The 15356-nt window shown below is 36.0% G+C and overlaps 2 protein-coding genes across 3 annotated transcripts; both read left to right on the top strand.

Annotated features, from left to right (window-relative positions):
* Positions 397-5313, top strand: LOC109726508. 2 transcript variants are annotated; one of them, XM_020256124.1, is made up of 6 exons: positions 397-641; positions 1384-1568; positions 2109-2195; positions 2480-2773; positions 3468-3624; positions 3759-5313. In XM_020256124.1, exons 1-6 carry the CDS (start codon positions 620-622, stop codon positions 4709-4711), a joined length of 1698 nt encoding a protein of 565 aa, XP_020111713.1. In that variant the 5' UTR covers positions 397-619; the 3' UTR covers positions 4712-5313. The 2 variants fall into 2 exon arrangements, with proteins under 2 accessions (XP_020111713.1, XP_020111712.1); XM_020256123.1 differs by having other exon boundaries at positions 1376-1568.
* Positions 9537-14987, top strand: LOC109726511 (serine/threonine-protein kinase SAPK7). The gene is made up of 9 exons (XM_020256126.1): positions 9537-9796; positions 9923-9997; positions 10095-10196; positions 10634-10687; positions 10790-10882; positions 10991-11083; positions 13815-13919; positions 14044-14142; positions 14348-14987. Exons 1-9 carry the CDS (start codon positions 9677-9679, stop codon positions 14693-14695), a joined length of 1089 nt encoding a protein of 362 aa, XP_020111715.1. The 5' UTR covers positions 9537-9676; the 3' UTR covers positions 14696-14987.

The raw sequence follows: 15356 nt of genomic DNA, 5'->3' as shown, positions 1-15356 counted from the left end.
CCCGTCAACGGTTCGGATTCAAGACGGATTTTCAAAAATATGAATCCGAATCGAATCCAAACCCGAAACCGAATCTAACGAATTTTAAAAATTTATGTCCAAAGCCAAACCCGACTAAAAAATTTAAAATCTGAACCCGAATCCGAACCCAAAAATCTGACCGAAAACACATATTTCTCTTTTTATTATTTCAAAATATATTATATTAAATCTAAATTTTTATAATATAAATTTAAATATAACATCAAATTTATATATATATATATATTATATAATGTAAAATAAATTTAGATTCGAATCGAGTACAGCTAAAATTCATATCCGCTAAATTTTTATTTTTAATATCCATATTCGAAATCATATCATTATAGTATCAGATAAATTTTGAGTACCGCCCCGTTCAGATTCAGGTTCATATAAAATTTTGAGTATCCGTAGCTATCGAGATCCCTACTCCCGGCCCGGTGATCTCGACCCGGCCCGAGTTCGCCGATCTCCACTTCGCTCTCTGCTTCATCTCCGCGCTCTCCTCCTCCTCCTCAAATCGATCTCTCCACTTCTCCCCCTCCCCCGAACTCGGCCATGGCGACCGAGAAGAAGGCCACCATTAACGAGGACGATGTCTCCCTCCTCCTCCAAAGGTCCCTCTCTTCCTCGTCCCTTCGTGAATCGCTTAGTTACCTTGCTTCAATTGATTGCATAGATTCGATCGTAGCATCTTCCATTTTGGTGTTGTTTAGGGTTCCTCGAATGGGAAAATCCTAGGTTTTTCTGGTGTTCTCGAGGTAAAAAATGCTCTGAGGATATATTCTAGTTAGTTTGTTTGAGAATTTTTTTAAATACGATCGTTCTGTTATCTATTAGCTGTTAATTGGTTTCATTTTATTTGATAAAATGTGATTAGAGCGGTTAAATTTAACCGAATTACTGTTGGATTTGATAAAATTCCTAATTTATGTGATCAAAGCACTCAAAAACTAAATTTCAAAAGTTGAGAGTGTGTCGCTTAAAAAAAGTAATAATAAAAATTGAGAAGGCCAATTCAAAATGGCTTACCGTGCATTTCGTCTTTTTTTTTTTCCTTTTCTCGAGCTAGGTTTCGGTTCTTGTATCTATTAATTGTGGACTTGCTTTGGGTAATTCCCTATAATCTGGTAGGATGATTCATAATTTGGTTTTAAATAGAATTGGTAAGAAACTTATGACTGTAGAGCTGAAGAAATTTGATACGAATTATGGTTGCATTGTATCCACCAGTGTATTCAGAATTTTCTTTAAAAACCAACATTTGTATGATAAATTGTCTTGCCGATTCTAGAATTTAAAATATAGTAGCTAAGTGCCGCTTGTTGTTTCATTAACACTGTTTTTCTAGGTACCCAGCAACAACAATTCTTACTCTTCTCCAGGAAGTTTCTCAATTTGCCAGTCCGAAAGTGGATTGGAATACACTTGTGAAAAGAACTTCAACTGGTATTACTAGTGCCTGTGAATATCAGATGATATGGAGACATTTGGCCTACAAGCACATATTACAGGAAAAAATTGATGATGGAGCTGAGCTTTTGGTTCGTTAAACTTTGTCTTACCTCATTTATTGACCATGCTTAAACTTTACCTTGTTTCGATGTTGGAACAAGTTATCCAGTGATAAACTGTAAAATAGGGGTTTATATATATATATATATATATATATATATATATATAAAGTTCAAGTTAGCATTTTGCTTTTACTACATTTCATGAAAATGACGTAGATTAAAATGTCTATACGATGCAGTTTACTCCCTGTCAACCAATTACCAAGTAAACATAATTTATATGCTAAACAAGATGTGCATGAATACAAACAGACCTCAAACTTCTGAATAGAGGAGTACTTTAAATAGCCCCTTGCGGTATAACCGGATTCCACTTTAACACCTTGTGTTCCAATTTATCACTTTCTTATTGCATAATTTGGTGTGTAAAAATTTTCTTATTTCTGAATCAAAAGAGAGAATCAATCTTATTTTCTCTTTGTTATGGGTATTGGCAAATCAGGCTGTATTGGTATGCATATAGCTTTATCGTGATCAATAATATTACTTTGTTCATTGTTAATTCAGGATGATGAAAGTGATCTGGAATTTGAAGTAGAAGCTGTTCCTGTTGCTGATGAGGAAACATCATCTGAGGTGGCAGCTTGTGTCAAGGTTTAGTCCTCAACAAAACATTCTAACTTGTTTGGTTTCAATTTGATGAATCAACTGCTTTACAAGTTGTAGGTCCATGTGCGCTCGCACCCTCTCAGATCTTATTATGATAAACGTTACAGCTATTTGATAGGTTTAGATAGATCCTTAGGATCCTCATAACCTACAATAAATACAAAGTTCTCTTTCCAAATAGCCACTTAGCCAGTACTTAGTAGACGTAACCTTTGCGAGATTACACGTGACTAATGGCTTTATGATGTTATTGTTAAATACACTAACAGGTTCTATGTTCTTCGGGCTCTGAACCGGGCCCCATTAGTACAAATGCCGAAGCCCCGTTAGCCCAAAACATACCTGATCAAAAACAGTCCCTACCAGTTGGAACAACTGCTGAAGAATTGGATGGTAATGGGCCAGCAGCATCAAGTGGACCCCCCAAGAAGAAGAGGAAACTATGGACCAAAGAGGAGGATATGGAATTAATAGCTGCTGTTCAGAAGTGTGGCGAAGGTAATTGGGCTAGTATATTAAAAGGGGATTTTAAGCATGACAGAACACCTTCGCAGTTGTCTCAGGTACTACCGCCCAGTATCTTTGCTTACATTTGGGCCAAAGTTGATGGATCTGTTATTTCTTGTGTTTACATTGATCTAATCTGTAGTTGTGAAATTTTTAGTGCTATGTTAGGGAAGTAGCTGAAATTTGATAATCTGATACAAAATTTCAGAATGATGGTTCTAGCATCCAAGTTATCTTTAGATTATAGGATATCTAGCATTTTTTTTTTTAAATCATCCTTCTCACATCGGTGCTGTCGCATTTACACTGAAATCATATTATATATATGGCCAAAATTTTCATAACAGGACAAAAATCAGCCCAATTTATATTATTGTTACTCACCAAGTTCTCTAGAAGGTTTTTTTTTTTTTTTTTTTTTTTTTTTTTTTTTTTTTTTTTTTTTTTTTTTTTTTTTTTTTGAAAAAATGCATCTTTTCTCGTGAGAGATTGCTATTGGAAGATGAAAAAGTCACTCACTCTCTTGGACCATGGAAAAGTTAGTGGCACATTTTAGTTTCTTTTAGAACATTATACTGCATCAACGAGAGAGCGCAGGAGAATGTGTGTAATGTGATGAAGAGAAGGATTTTTTCGTGGAACTTAAACTGCTAATGTTCTTGGATAGTTATTACCAAGTTTTTGCCTGTTCTAACTACTGTCTCCTATTGAGTCCTATTACCAAAGACATGCTATTTGCTGAATGTCCAGAGATGGGGTGTCATCAAACGCCAGGCATCTCTAAACCAAAACAACGGGAATAAATCTAGCAGTTTAGCTAGCTCTGAGGAAAGAAAGGCTGCACAAAAGGCACTCTCATTGGCCATCAATATGCCAATGACGGGAAGCTTGCCAACTTTCTTATCAGGTCAGTATTACTCTAACCAGGGTTCTCTTTCTCCGTCTTTCTCTCGACATGGGTAGCTTGTTTGTGAGATCAGTATATCTGCATAAAATTGTGTACTAACCTTATGAAAAAGTTGTTTCAATTATTCGAAACAGGTGCAACAAATTTAACCTCTCAAGGTAGTTCCACAATGTCAGCTACATTATCCGAGGCAACACCATCTTCGACCCCTCACCCACTTAACCAACTCCTGCAGTCTGCAAAGCCATTGGTGCCTCAGAAAACTCTAAACCCTCTAATCAAACCCCTAAACACCTCAAAGAAACAAGCAGCCTCTAACACAAAAGCTTCTTCCATCGGCCCCAATCCTTTGATACAAGCGGCAGCCTTTGCTGCGGGGGGCCGGATCGCCACTCCTTCCACTGCCGCCTCCCTGTTGAAAGCTGCACAATCAAAGAGCGCCTTTCATATTAGGCCCCGAGGATTAAACCTTTCCAGTTCAGTGGCAACTCTTAAACCGTCTTTAGCAGCTACCATAAATATAAAACAACCTCTAAATGCTCGGCATGTCCGGCCTGTTACTGCTCCTTCACCCCCAGTAGTAAATTCAGGAACCTCATCGACTTCACTGAAAGAAAAAAACCAAGAAGTGCAGGCACCAGAACAGGCAATTGAACAAACAGTCAGCACCACAAAGATTAGCAACTCGCAAGATAACACCAAGCAGGGTAACGGTAATGGTCCTGCATCCATTAATGTGGATGAGTCGTTAACCAAAGAGGTTGGTGATGCGGATACAAAGGATTTGGATGAGTCAAAAGCAAATGATCAACCAACTGTTAGTAATTCAGTGGTTACAGAAGCAACCGAAGCTGATGAGAACAAAACTGTTTCAAATGGTGCTGGCGGAGCTCAAGTTTCATCAGAGCATGCCCTTGGACCATTAACCGAGGCTGCTTGTGATAGTGGAGGAATGAATGAAGGAAAACCAGAGAATCAAGTAATGGATCCAGAACCAAAAAATGAGGTATCTGGCGATATGGACGCCAATGCTAAATCCGCCATTGGTGACCACGTGGGTGCATCTAGTGAGAAAACTGATATATGACGATCCATATGTTCTCGAGATTGCTAATCAGTCTTGGATAATGGCCGAGAAAAGACCACGGCATTTTTGCAACCGTTGGACCGGTAAAAATCTTCACCTGGTTAAAGTGAGCTAATGTGGTTTCATACCTGCATGCCCATGAATTTACAGCTCAAATCCACTGTACATTAGATTGTATTTTTGCATATCTAACCCTGGAAATCTTTCCGTAACTGACTGAGCCCCTAAATCTTTGGTTATTTACATGTTATCCCCGTGAATAATCAAATGATATGCATGTTAGTTTTTCTGTCAAATTTCCAAAATATGAGTTAAAAGTTTTAGCTATCCACCTCCCTCTTTGAAATTCTTTCTTCTATCCCTGCCTCTTCGTGTGATTGCTATATTCGCCATTTTCAAAACTATTCCTCGAGAAAAACAGTCTTATTCTATTCTATCCTCTTAATTTGGAAGAACAATCACGCCGAAAAGCGATTCTGCACTTAGTACCAAAAGGAAATTAGGATTCTGAGTTTCATGAAGTTGGATATTGATCGATGTAAATTTGATGTGGCTTCTCAGTTATCTAAAGGTTTAATCCTTTTTCCTTTTTTGTTTTTTAATATCCTTTCTTTTTGGGTTATATATTATAAACACAGTTTTTTTTTTTTTGTGTCCTATTTATCACTGAGGATTAATGTAGCATGGTCAATGTTTGGTGATGAATGAATCCCTTCTAGCTTGCTAGCGTGGCTTTTATTGTCCTCTGCTGAATGTTGCCTGGTAATAAATCAAAGTGTTGACCTTAATTTATTATGCCCATGTGATCACATGAAATATGGGCCTCACTTACCTTTCTATATAAGGGTGATGATATTTCTTTCAAAATTTAGTAACGACAAATAAATTTATTGAAATTGATCACTATTGACTAATTGAATTTAATTAGATTTAATAAATTTTGTACTTATTCATGCTATTTAAGCTTACGAAAGCTTAAATGCTTGTTTGGCCTAACTTTTGAAACATAGAAGTCAGATATTTGACGAGCAAAAAATTTATTGTTTTGTTGTAATAAGAAGCTGAAATGAGCATCAAAAGCAGAAGCTTTAGATCGACGCTTTTATTTGCAATGAAAATAGAAAGGTATAAAGCAATTCTAATAAAAATATTATTATTATCTTTTTAATCAGTGCTACTCAAATAAGTAAAATTTCACCTAGCAGGGATAAACTCACAACCAGGCTTTTCAAATTAGATGCTCTCTCTCTCTCTCTCTCTCTCTCTCTCTCTCTCTCTCTCTCAACAGCCCATTTAAGTGTCAAACCACTTCATTAAAAAGAATATTTAATATTTAATAGTACAGCAATATTATATAATACTAAATAAAATAATCTATAAGACTACAGAAACCGTTCGTAAGTACCCTGTTTCTCATATTTATATCCACATTACATAAAATATAATACAATCTCCCACTACTACGTACCTTAAAATAAAACATTAGAACAAGTAGTATGTGTAGACATGGCACATGCTAAGCTTGTCAGATACACCACCCCCTATCCTCTCTCTTAAAAATATTTAAAACAAATAGGCCAAATTATACAATACTTGAATACCATTTTTTAGATTTAACCAAAGGAGTCGATCAAGATTTAACATTACTCTTCGCAATCAGATGCTCTAATTTAGAACTTTTATTTTAATCACAATCAAATTTACTGAATAAATTTAAGTGAAAATTTTTTTTCAATATTTATATCAACACTTTTGTAGAAACTTCGACAGAGCAAAACAAGCACGATTTTACATACGCGCAGGCTCTGCACGAAATAAAATATGATAGAATAAAGTGAAAAAAATATCGTTGGTCAATGCCATCCCCAGGAGCCAACCCATTTCCCCATGGCGCAGGGCCCGGGTGGGTTTACTGTGCACCCCACGCGACCACCACCCCTCACCTCTCCCATTCCTTGTACTCCTCCTCAATCAATTTTTTATCAATTTAATTTAAATTAATTTAATTTAATTTAGTTTTAGTTTTTTAATTTTATTATTCAAGGTCGACATAGCAAGCTCGAGCCCCACCACTCTTTAGACCCTATAGTCAGGATCAGATTCATTAAACTAATTAAATTTTATTTATAAAAAAAATTAGATTCGAAAAATTTATAGGTCTTAATCTCTGGTAATAGCATCATCATGCATTGAGATTGTAATCACGCGTTCTTACCGAATAGATGCATTGACGAGTCCAATGAGCAATTTTTTTTTTCTTTCTATATTTCGATATTCTACCAAAGGCCAAAAATTGTATAGAGGGTTCAAAGAGGAGCTTTAGACTCCTTTTCGATTTATCAAAAATTTGGCTATTTTAGTTTGCACTAGACCATCAAAAATCTCAATTTGGTCTCTATCACGCACATGTATGTTTCATAACCGTATTCTTACAATCGAATAAGTAAAAATATTTGTTTAGCATACTCTTCTTTTCACATTATCGAACTAAGAAATCGAGCTCGAGTTAGCATGATCCTCGCAATGATTCAATTTTTGTACATCATGAAAGAATGATTTATTAAACAAATAAAATAAAATGAAATAAGAAAGACGCCTCTGTGTCCGATCCGATCTAAGCCCGCTGACGCGGCAATCTATATCCCTAGAAATTTCCCTGCACCCGGTGCATCTGTATGCCTCATGCACCACTTTCGATTTTTAAGATAAAATTGTAGGAAACTTATATGAATTAGGGGAAACTTCAAATACCACGTGTGGTTTCGTACTTTTTCACTTTAGCCTCCCGTGGTTTAAAGTGTATCAAGTTAGTATTCTATGATTTCGCACTTTCTCACTTTAGTACCCTGTGGTTTTATGTGTATCAAGTTAGTACCTTATGATTTTATTTTTGTATCAAGTTAGTTCCCAGTGGTTTCAATTTTCTCTTTTTATTATCCATTTCGGGATATATAATTTAACGAAATGTTAAACCATAAGGTAATAAAGTGAGAAAGTACAAAATCACAAGATACTAACTTGATACACTTGAAACCATAGGGTACTAAAGTGAGAAAGTGCGAAATCACATGGTACTAATTTGATATACTTTAAACCACATGATACTGAAGTGAGAAAGTGTGAAACCACAGGAGTATTTGAAGTTTTTCCTATAAATTATTAATCATTTTGAGCTGAATATCTAAACATTTAAAATTTTCACTTATTATACAATTTTTTACTTTATTTGATTTAAGTCGGTCATTAATATTTTTATTTCAAAATTTAAGGTAGTTACGTTAATAAACTATAATTATAAATGTAATTATGTTATAAAAATTATGTGGAGTAAACTAATTAAATTTGTTAAAATAAATGACCAATTCAAATTTTAAGGTCAAAATACTATTGATTAGTTCAAATAAAATAAATTGAAAGGTTGATACTAAAATCAAAATTTTAACAGGTAGGATAGTTGATTCGAAATGGTTGATAAATTAAATAAGGGTTAATTTCATAGGTACCCTCTCACCAACTCCTAATTACATGGATACCCTTCAAAAATTATTAATATCAAAATTACCCTCCAAATTTAGTAAAATTATCAAAACTACCCATGTTACTTGAATTTCAGAAAAAATATGGCCAAAATACCAGTTTTACCCCTCTCACTCTTACAACAATTATAATACATATTTTTTTATAAGTATTTTTTAGTTTAATTTAATTTGTTTTTTATTTACAGTTTAATTTGATTATTTTTTCAAAAAAATTATGACTATGAGTTTTTTTTCATATTTGTCTTTTTATAGTTTACTTTGATTATTTTAATTATTTTTTCATTTAAAATAGAAAACTATCAAAAAAAATTTTCAAAGATAAAATAGAAAACTATCAAACTATATATAACATAATAGAAAGATTTAAAAAATAATCAAAGTAAACTATAAAAAGACAAATATGAAAAAAAACTCATAGTAATATAAATTAAAGCTACAATAAAGAATTTTCAAACTACATCTAAAACAATATAAAAATCTTAAAATAAATCTAACAAAAAGTATCTAATTATTCCATTTGTAATTAAACAAATAAAATGAATATATACTAGTTAAATGAAATAAAATATAGACATATTAAACTAGTTAAAATGAAGACATATTAAATTAATTAAATTAAACTAGAAAAATACTTATAGTAAAAGTATATTATCTTGGTAATAAAATATATATTATAATTGTTGTAAGAGTGAGAGGGGTAAAATGGGTATTTTAACCATATTTTTTTAAAATATAGGTAATAAGGGTAGTTTTGATAATTTTACTAAATTTGAAGGGTATTTTTGATATTAAGAATTTTTGGAGGGTATCCATGTAATTAGGGGTTGGTGTGAGGGCTCCTATGAAATTAACCCATTAAATAAAGTCTATACATTTTTATCAATTTTTAATTATTAGTGTTTTAGAATTCAAATTCAACGTGCCAAATACGAGATCTAAAAATTTAAAGCATTACATAATCTTAATAATGGTAAGGGGTAAAAAATGAGGCGATTGTTAAGTGACTAAGTGAGTGATATTTCGATTTTTTAGACCTCTGTGACAGCTTTTCAGAGGTGTGGTGTATGAGATGTTTATACACCCGGTGCAGGATATAATTGCCCCCCTATTCCCGCGTCACCAAATTCTCCCTTCTCCTCTCGCACGTGCTCTCTCTCTCCCCTTCCTCTCTCGCACGTGCGCTCTCTCTCTCTCTCTCTCTCTCTCTCTCACTGAAAACCCCACCCGTCTAAATTATACCGCACCCTCTTGTCTCCGCATCGTATCGTATCAAATTTCTCTCTCTCTCTCTACTTCGTCTTCTTCCTCCTCCAAACTCTCCGAAACCCTAACCACTCCCCTCGCCTCTCTCTCTCTCTCTCTCTCTCTCTCTCTCTCTCTCTCTCTCTCTCTCTCCCAGCTTCGACCTCCTCCCCTTTCGATCGCCATGGACAAGTACGAGCTCCTGAAGGACCTCGGCGCGGGCAACTTCGGCGTCGCGCGCCTCATGCGCCACAAGGAGACGAAGGAGCTCGTCGCCATGAAGTACATCCCTAGGGGCCAAAAGGTAAGTAACAACCACGGCAACAAAAACTAGGGTTCCGATCGACTCATTTCGCCCCTCGATTCTCGATCCTACGGCCCTGATCCCTCGTGCTCTTCGTGTGTCCCTTCCCCCCCTCCCCCCCCGCAGATCGACGAGAACGTGGCGAGGGAGATCATCAACCACCGATCGCTGCGGCATCCGAACATCATCCGGTTCAAAGAGGTTCGGGATCCGCAAATTTTCACAGGGTTTCCAATTTCGATCGCGGTTCGGGGTTTCGATTTTGGGGGGTGATTAGGGTTTTGTGATTTGGTTTTAGGTCGTGCTCACGCCGACGCATCTCGCGATCGTGATGGAGTACGCCGCGGGGGGCGAGCTCTTCGATCGGATCTGCACCGCTGGGAGGTTCAGCGAAGACGAGGTACGACGATTTTGGTAAAAAAAAAAAAAAAAAAAGCACGGAAAACCCCCCTAACTATACGCCATTTAAATTTGCTCCCTCGATTTGATTCGAGTAATTTTACTAAATTTGAATTAAAAGTTCATTAAAATTAACGAGCTTATTTCTTGCCATTATCTGGTAAAATGTAATGCAATTTTGAGTTTTCTGTATTATTATCAGCTGAAAAAGCACTCGAATTAGTAAGATGGAACCAATTTACTCTTCCATTAACTGCATCTGTAGCTTAATTTAAAGAAAAAAAAATTTAAATTACATAACGTAGACGATGTGTAAATAGGATAGTTGAGGGGTCCCTGTGCACTTTTGCCTCATTATTATTACTATTGTTAATTTCCCAATTTTCTAGTCTAATTTTAGTAAAACTCTCTCTTAATTTATTTATATTTTTTTCACAGGCGAGATATTTTTTTCAGCAGCTAATATGCGGCGTCAGCTACTGCCATTTCATGGTAGAAAAAAAAAAAAAACAAACAAAATCCATAATATCCAAAATTGAATTTATTTCATAAAATAGTAAAATCTTTTAAATAATTTGACTTTCATTTTTTTAGCAAATATGTCATCGAGATTTGAAGCTCGAGAACACTCTCTTGGATGGGAACCCCGCGCCCCGCCTTAAGATTTGCGACTTCGGTTACTCGAAGGTTCCATTTATTTTTAATAATTTTTAAAATTTCGAAAAGATATATTTAATTTTTTTTATTTTATATAATTAATTAATTTTTATATTTTTTTTTTAAAAAATTGAATAGTCGTCGCTGCTCCACTCGAGGCCGAAATCGACGGTGGGGACGCCGGCGTATATCGCCCCCGAAGTGCTCCAGCGACGCGAGTACGATGGCAAGGTCAGTTTCGTAATTTCGTGCTTACCCTTTTTATTTCCGTAAATTATCCGTGCACCTGGTGTAATGGTGCATCAGTGCGCCACCGTTGGATTGAGAACGAAGATGAGATGCTAACGCGGCGTACGTGGTGTGTCGTGCACCCGGCGCACGGGTGTTGGTCGTCCTTCGTGGGACTGTTACGTGGACTTCACACGTGCTTATTATCCGCTGAGAGTGCCGTAATCTCGTTAAACTCCATTCGCACGCACAGGAGGAATTCTACGCTATCATATTTGGTTCGTATTTATTTTTTTTAAATAAAAATATAATAAAAATAGTTTTTTATAATTGTGATGGGATATATTTTTTTAAAATTTTTTTTAATTAATTTATTACATCACGTTACTAGTATATCTGTTGCTTTCTAAAATTTTTCTATGCACTGGGCCTCACCGCGCCGTTCAAAATCTTTTTTTTAAAATGAATTATCAATTAACGTAGCATTTATCGTATCACTGGTTGTGATGCTGACACGTGGACTCCATGTGAACGGGTCCCACATGGACAAAGCCACATGTCACAGCAGCTTCGGATTGGGTTTGGACGGGTTGGTGGTAGGTTGTTGGGTGGTCTCTCTCTCTCTCTCTCTCTCTCTCTCTCTCTCTCTCTCTTATTTTTTTGGTATTGTTGTAGATTAGAAAGGTAGGAAGGAATTGAGTTATTCCAACAGTTGAGGGAAAGTGTGAAAGGCCAGATATATATATATATATATATATATATATATTGCTATTGAATTTTTAGTTCTTGAATTAAAAAATATGCGATTAGGATGATGTAAGTCCTCTAAGATTGAATTCGGAGTGAATTTTAGTCCCTCCAGTGGGGGTATTTGCATGGCCTACTCATGAAAACGAACCATTGTTACACCTACCAACCAATTGCACCCATAATTGTGCACCAATTCAAAACTGTAGGATATTTATTTTTGCGCATTTCCCATCGTATGGAGAGAGTTGTTTCAGTTTGGCTAGGGTTAGTTCCCTTTCCGTGGAAAATTAAGATAGTTTTTTTTTTTTGAGAGAGAAAATTAAGATAGGTAAATGAAACATGTTGACGTGTCCCCTTATGGGTCTTCCACATGTGTTCCACGAGTCAAATTTTGTCTACCTTTAGTGTGTGTCACATTTTGGATCGAGACTTCGAGAGTAGTATAGTTTACTTGGATTTAACAATCTATCCTGGAATTCGCGGAGTTACAACTTGAGGTATAATTTCGTGTATACCGATGGGCCTGCGAATGGACATTTTGACATGTTCAGTTTAGACTTGAGAAAAGTAATAATTTCATAATTTTATCGAATAGTTACTGATAATACCTTAAATTGCAGTAACATTTAGAAGCCCGGCCTTATTTGTTCTTTCAATTCTAATTTAGTTGTGTAATGTTACGTCATGGTGATGGAAAATAGCTATGGAGCTTTCACCCACGTCAAAAAATTAAAAAAAAAAAAAGAAAAGAAAAAAGAAGAAGAAGAAGAGAGAGAGAGCTAAAATTGCCGTAATACGTTACGCACATGCTGAGTCAAAATGGTGGGTCCCCATGTCGGCATCACCATCATAATGTACGACTGTTAAGGCCACGTTAATGTCTTGGTAGAAGCAGTCGTAGTCTTCAGTGGACCTGCTTTTGACAAACTGCACACACAGGAGTCTCATTATTTGGTTTTTGGATTCTCTTAAAAGACGTCACCATTGATTCTCTTAAAAGACGTCACCATTGAATTTTCAATCATCAGGAAGGTGTCCCAGCTCTGATTGGGATCTCCTCCCAACTCAAAATATCTCCGGCTGCTAATGAAGTTGGTGAAAAATATTTTACGTCCTGATTGCGACCCAAGTTCAAATATCAGATTGCATCTCTTTTCTGATTTATTGGGCTTAAAGAAAGGCCCATGAAAGGTCCTATCTACCTTGGAGTTAGCATGACGATTTTTTCAAAAATTGAGTCTATTTTCCATTCCCAATCGCGCATATCCATTCTCTACCCTATTAATTGTTAATCCATGTGCGACTAAATCTGTAACCTGTGAGCATATCTTTTTTTTTTTGAGAGAGATAAGTAGCATATCCCAATCGCGCATATCCATTCTCTACCCTATCAATTGTTAATTCATGTGCGACTAAATTTGTAACCTGTGAGCATATCTTTTTTCTGAGAGATAAGAAGCATGCTACCCGCTTCGTTTATTTTATTTAGAAAAAAACTTAGTTAGAAAAATGAATTAACTAGGATTCGAACTTAGGACCTTGGATACTAACCATCAAATCCTTTGTCACTTGCACTAGAAATAGTCGGTAACTTGTGAGCATATCACATTAATTTCAATGACAATTATTTGAACATGGAGAACTAGCGTAATACGCTAGCAGATTCAAGGCAAGATGTATATAGCCAGTGGATATTTTAAGTGGAGCAACAATTTGAAAAATGATAGAGTTGAGAGCGCGATAAAAATCGTTCCAATGTAAAATATTTAACAATTATGCACTAATGATGCTTGGTTTGCGTGTTTTGCAAGTTAAAATGGGTCATTCAGCCTCATTCTTTAGGTACTACAAAATGTTAGTAAAAGGTAAAAAGGACAAAATATGATGTTGTTGTTTGTTATTTGTTTAAATTCTTTAAATATAGTATATGCCTCTTTATAGTGTTCCTCTTGGATCACTGATGAGTGATTGTTCGCTGATGTAGTTGGCGGATGTATGGTCCTGCGGAGTAACCCTGTATGTAATGCTGGTGGGAGCTTATCCTTTTGAGGACCCCGACGATCCTAGGAATTTCAGAAAGACCATTCAGGTAAATTTCTTTTAAAATCTCATCTTCCTTCCTCCGTCGAAGCGAGATCTATTAAATGATATTCTATCTTTATGGACAAAATTCTCGCTACGCTTTTTGACACTGAACTGTTCTTCGATTGCAGAGGATAATGTCGATTCAATACAAAATACCAGACTACGTCCACCTATCGCAGGATTGCAGGCAGCTCCTATCTCGTATCTTCGTCCCTCACCCAGCAAAGGTACATGTTGAAACGATGCTTATATGAATCAATTTCGTGCGCGACCGCCATGGCTTATATTAAAATGCCCAACTAATTTCTCGTTAGGATCAACATTCATATTTGCTAACTTTTACCAACTCTTTCGATACTTTCAACCTCCATGCGGTGTCATGTGTCAAAAATTAGTTTGTTAATTGTCGGAACCTCGTTTTGTCTCTCACAGAGGATAACAATAAGGGAAATTAGAAACCACCCCTGGTTCCTAAAGAACTTGCCTAGGGAGCTAACTGAAACTGCACAAGCAGTATACTATAAGAGAGACAACACCGCCCCGATTTACTCCCTTCAGAGTGTCGAGGAGATCATGAAGATCGTGACGGAGGCGCGGACGCCGCCGCCGTCGACCACGCCCGTGGCGGGATTCGGGTGGACGGAGGACGAAGAGCAGGACGACAGAGGAGGCAGGCAAGGGAACGAAGAGCAAGAAGCGGAGGAGGAGGAGGACAGCGAGGATGAATACGATAAGAGAGTTAAAGAAGTCCACGCTAGCGGAGAATTCCAAATCAGTTGATCAAGTTTGTTGGCCTACACAAAGAAAAGGAGGAAACTAAAGGATTAGAATATGGCTTTGAAATGTTAGTTAATGATCTTTTCCTCCTCAGTTTGTTTTCTTTTTTGTATGATCATGTCCCGATAACTGTGTAAAATCGTCGGCGGTTGTTTATTATGTTATAATATTACTCATGAAATATTTAAGATGCTTTGTAGAATATTCATCTTAAGCACGATCGGCGAAAACTCTTCAGAACTCTACTGTATATTTTATCGATCACTTTTTACAACTATTTCCCTCCAAGTGTTGATTTGTTGGTGTACAAGTGCTAGTTGGGTGTGGTGTTTTCTCAATGGACAAGTTATTTCTTTTCTGGTTTTCCTTCATTTAGGGGGCGTTTCGTTAGATATAATTATAAATACAGTATAGTTAGTTAGAGGTGCACGCAGTTGGAAATACAACAGTTATAACTATATGAATCTTATTTGGTTGGATGTAGTAGAAAGTGCTGCAAGTATAAATAATTTGTTTGGTTGCATGCAGTTGAGAAATAATTTTAAAAATTTTATTATTATATATATATGATGGTGAGATTACCTCCAATGTAAAAAAGAAAAATAATTTTGTTTGAAAAATATTGAGGTAAGCATATCTTTTATTTAAAGTTACTCTTTCCAAC

Source organism: Ananas comosus, linkage group 21 (assembly GCF_001540865.1).
Source record: "Ananas comosus cultivar F153 linkage group 21, ASM154086v1, whole genome shotgun sequence".
Classification (NCBI taxonomy): domain Eukaryota; kingdom Viridiplantae; phylum Streptophyta; class Magnoliopsida; order Poales; family Bromeliaceae; genus Ananas; species Ananas comosus.
This window is presented reverse-complemented; position numbering and strand designations above follow the sequence as displayed.

Coding starts and splice junctions, on each gene's coding strand:
- LOC109726508 (XM_020256123.1), top strand. CDS start 583: ATGGCGACCGAGAAGAAGGCCACCATTAACGAGGACGATGTCTCCCTC. Junction 642..1,375: donor GTCTCCCTCCTCCTCCAAAG/GTCCCTCTCTTC, acceptor CTGTTTTTCTAG/GTACCCAGCAACAACAATTC. Junction 2,196..2,479: donor AGGTGGCAGCTTGTGTCAAG/GTTTAGTCCTCA, acceptor ATACACTAACAG/GTTCTATGTTCTTCGGGCTC.
- LOC109726511 (XM_020256126.1), top strand. CDS start 9,677: ATGGACAAGTACGAGCTCCTGAAGGACCTCGGCGCGGGCAACTTCGGC. Junction 9,797..9,922: donor ACATCCCTAGGGGCCAAAAG/GTAAGTAACAAC, acceptor CCCCCCCCGCAG/ATCGACGAGAACGTGGCGAG. Junction 14,143..14,347: donor TCGTCCCTCACCCAGCAAAG/GTACATGTTGAA, acceptor TGTCTCTCACAG/AGGATAACAATAAGGGAAAT.